This window comes from Calliphora vicina, chromosome 4 (assembly GCF_958450345.1).
Source record: "Calliphora vicina chromosome 4, idCalVici1.1, whole genome shotgun sequence".
Lineage (NCBI taxonomy): Eukaryota > Metazoa > Arthropoda > Insecta > Diptera > Calliphoridae > Calliphora > Calliphora vicina.
Window position 1 is genome coordinate 17,111,305 of NC_088783.1, and position 3,066 is coordinate 17,114,370.

General features: G+C 30.6%; 1 protein-coding gene across 1 annotated transcript; it reads right to left on the reverse strand.

Moving 5' to 3' along the window:
• Nucleotides 1–1,125: 1,125 nt before the first annotated feature.
• Nucleotides 1,126–2,511, reverse strand: LOC135956891 (protein THEM6). The gene is made up of 3 exons (XM_065507493.1): nucleotides 2,432–2,511; nucleotides 1,951–2,116; nucleotides 1,126–1,746 (listed from the first exon to the last, which is right to left on the reverse strand). Exons 2-3 carry the CDS (start codon nucleotides 2,084–2,086, stop codon nucleotides 1,301–1,303), a joined length of 582 nt encoding a protein of 193 aa, XP_065363565.1. The 5' UTR covers nucleotides 2,087–2,116; nucleotides 2,432–2,511; the 3' UTR covers nucleotides 1,126–1,300.
• Nucleotides 2,512–3,066: the final 555 nt, after the last annotated feature.

Below are 3,066 nucleotides of genomic sequence, written 5' to 3' on the forward strand. Positions count from 1 at the left end.
TTTTCAATACCAAACAAACCTTAACAACAGAGTATTTGTATAAAATTTCAGCCAACTAACTACGTTTGTTTGGGACCGTGTTTTCAATAGACAGATCGTTTTAGAATCTTATGAGGATCCCGAATATCCCAGCAGTTCTAGGAGACAGTACCGAACTAGTGATTTTACCTATCATTTAGGGTGGGTGCTAGTTACTTCAATAGCCACGTGACTAGTCATTTTAACACAGGCATGTCCTAAGAAGGGGGTCAATTGTCTCTTTTTAATTACAATGGGACTGTCTAATAGCTGGCCCAAAGTATGCAACTCATTGGATCCACATACTGGTTACATAGCGTCAGTTACCTTACTAGCTTTGTAACTGGTTACTTGAGCAGCTCCTTGACTAGTTATTTTAAGCAGGGGGTCACTTGACCCTTTTGAATACAATGTGACTATCTGATCGAAAGTAGTCAACGCTTCTGGTGGGTAAAATAAAGTGCAGTACAAATAAAGTTTGAAGTGACTTTACCATAGGTTACTAAGAGACACTAAAGTGACTATTGACTTTATGCTATGTTACATGGGATATCAGTATACTTCAGCAAAAATAAAAATAAACTGTATGAGAATTATATTAACACAATTTGTATAAAACCAGTTTGTACGAATTACTCACAAAACGTTTAAAGTGACTACACTCCAGATTACATAGAGACACTTAGGTGTCAATTGTCTTCACGCTAGATTACTTGGGATGTATAAAGTAACCAATTGTCTTCTCTCTGCACTACAAAGTGCACACACTTGTCAAATGACCAAAATATATAAATTGGAGTCAGCCTAGTGATAAGACATTGACTACTTGCTTAATTGCTGGTATATAATATAATGTGGGTCTGCGACAAATAGTTTGATGTGTTACAAACGGGATCAATGAAGGTACCATCTATTTTGATAGTGGATATACAAATTTAGCTGTTTAATTTGGACATTTTGAAATTATCGAAGATTAAATACTTTTCTAATGTACTCTGAAAATAGCCTTCAGAAAGCAACATTAATAAAATTGTATTGCTTAATGAATTTGTATAAATTTCGCCATTTCATTTGAACTTAATATAAACAACAAACGCAACTCATTAATTATACGTTTTATATAAAAAAATAATTCTTTATTAAAAAAACATTACAACCTAAAGAAAATATGTAAGTCGTCATTTACAATTAAAATACAACATACAATAATAAAAAAATATACACCTTTAACACATACTGCTCACATTAAAATTATATACAAGACCGAGTACAACACAACTCCCTATTTGTCTTTGCGCAATTTCTGACTAGACACCTCAATTGCCTCCAACCACAATTTCAAATCTTCGGGCATTTCAGGGCGTTTAGAGGCCTCCTGATAGGTCTTCATTATATCCATGACATTGCAATTGGTGATGCATTGTTTGGACAAGGCAACGGCACGTACAAAACCATCGGTCAGGGTAATGAATTGTTGTTCCAAATAGATGGCCTTATCGTCCCACCAAACCAATTTGGTTTGGATTTTATAGGGATGGAAAATGGGTATGGTGCGACGATAACGTACACTGGAAGCACCCTGGACAGCACCGCCATGACGTTCCTTAACCTTCTCATAAAGTCCGGTAAGGGCATAGAAATGGAAACGGGCAAAATCTAATTCGCGCAAGTAGCGGGCATTGTTCATGTGTCTAATGAATATGTCGACATCTTGGGAGGTGCAAAGGCCTAAGGGTTACAACAAAGAGAAGAAAATTAAATGTTAATTTTTAGTGATATTTAGTAATTTGAACTCTTCTGATATACAGAGTTTTTGTTTAATCGAATTGTTTAGGTTTATAAAAAGAATTAATTCTTTTAAATCTCTATTTACAACCGGTAAATAGATAAATAAATAAAAAGTTTAAAATCATTGCATTTATCGGGTCTTACCATAAATTGTTGTAGTGTCAGTAACTTTCCGTTTACTTTGGAATAAACGTCCGGCTAATACTGTAAAGACGCAACGTATAAAGTAGTTAACATCCCAGATGATGTACAAGATGAGAGCAAATATTAAAAATCCCATTTCGTAGCTATGCGTTGGCTGGCTGGTTGACTGCAATCGATTTTAAAATCAATTAATTATGAAACAAACAAATTTACATAAGATTTTGTTTAAATATGCACATGGGTTAAAGTTTAAAACCAAAATAAAGCAAAAAATTAAAGCGAAAGTTTTAATTTTGCTTTATTTCTTTCTTCCATTCTTTTTTTTAATTTTGTAACATTTTTAATTAAAGAGCAACCATCATCATTATAATAAAATAAATAAATACATAATACTTGTGAGCTATTGTATAAATATTTATATATTCGATTGCGAAAATTTTGTTTTACAAATTTTAAATCCAAGTTCAACTAATATTTTTACCTTTTTCTTGTTGCCGTTTCTCCAAAGTGTCTTCCACCTCTGAAGAGTTGTATAAACAAACTGACAACTCTAAGTTTTTAGTTTATTTCTCAACAGGTGGAAAAAACGCTTTTGATCGCTTTCGTTTTGTGACAAACATATGAAAAGTTTGTTGAAAAAGCTTTTATGCTCAACACAATTTTTAGTTTAAGATTGACAATGAATCGAAAATACCAGTTTATGTGGGATTGAGTGGATAGTTGCCACAAATAATAAGCAGACAAATAATGGTTACTAAAAAATAATAATAAAAATTAAAAAAAAAAATTATTTTTTTTTAAATTTTTTTTTTTGTGAAAAAATTTATTTTATATTTTTGAATTAATTTATTAGTGAAAACAAGTAAGGCTGTGCCGAATCTTATATACCCTTCACCAAATTATACTTAAACATAATTGTTTTAAATATTTATATTTAAACAAAATTATTTTTTTTGGGATTATTTTTTAAACATTTTTTTTCCCAATTTATTTTTATTATTATTTTTAAAATATTTTTTTCAAATTTTTTTTTTAATTTTTAAAAAACATTTTTTTTTTGGAAAATGAATTTATGAAAAAAAAAATTCGGGTTAAAAAATATTTTCCCGATTTTTA

Bases quoted from the DNA above. Each gene is read 5' to 3' on its own strand.
- LOC135956891 (XM_065507493.1), bottom strand. From the start codon at position 2,086: ATGGGATTTTTAATATTTGCTCTCATCTTGTACATCATCTGGGATGTT. The intron at 1,747-1,950 runs GTAAGACCCGAT...TGTAACCCTTAG, and splicing joins TGACACTACAACAATTTATG to GCCTTTGCACCTCCCAAGAT.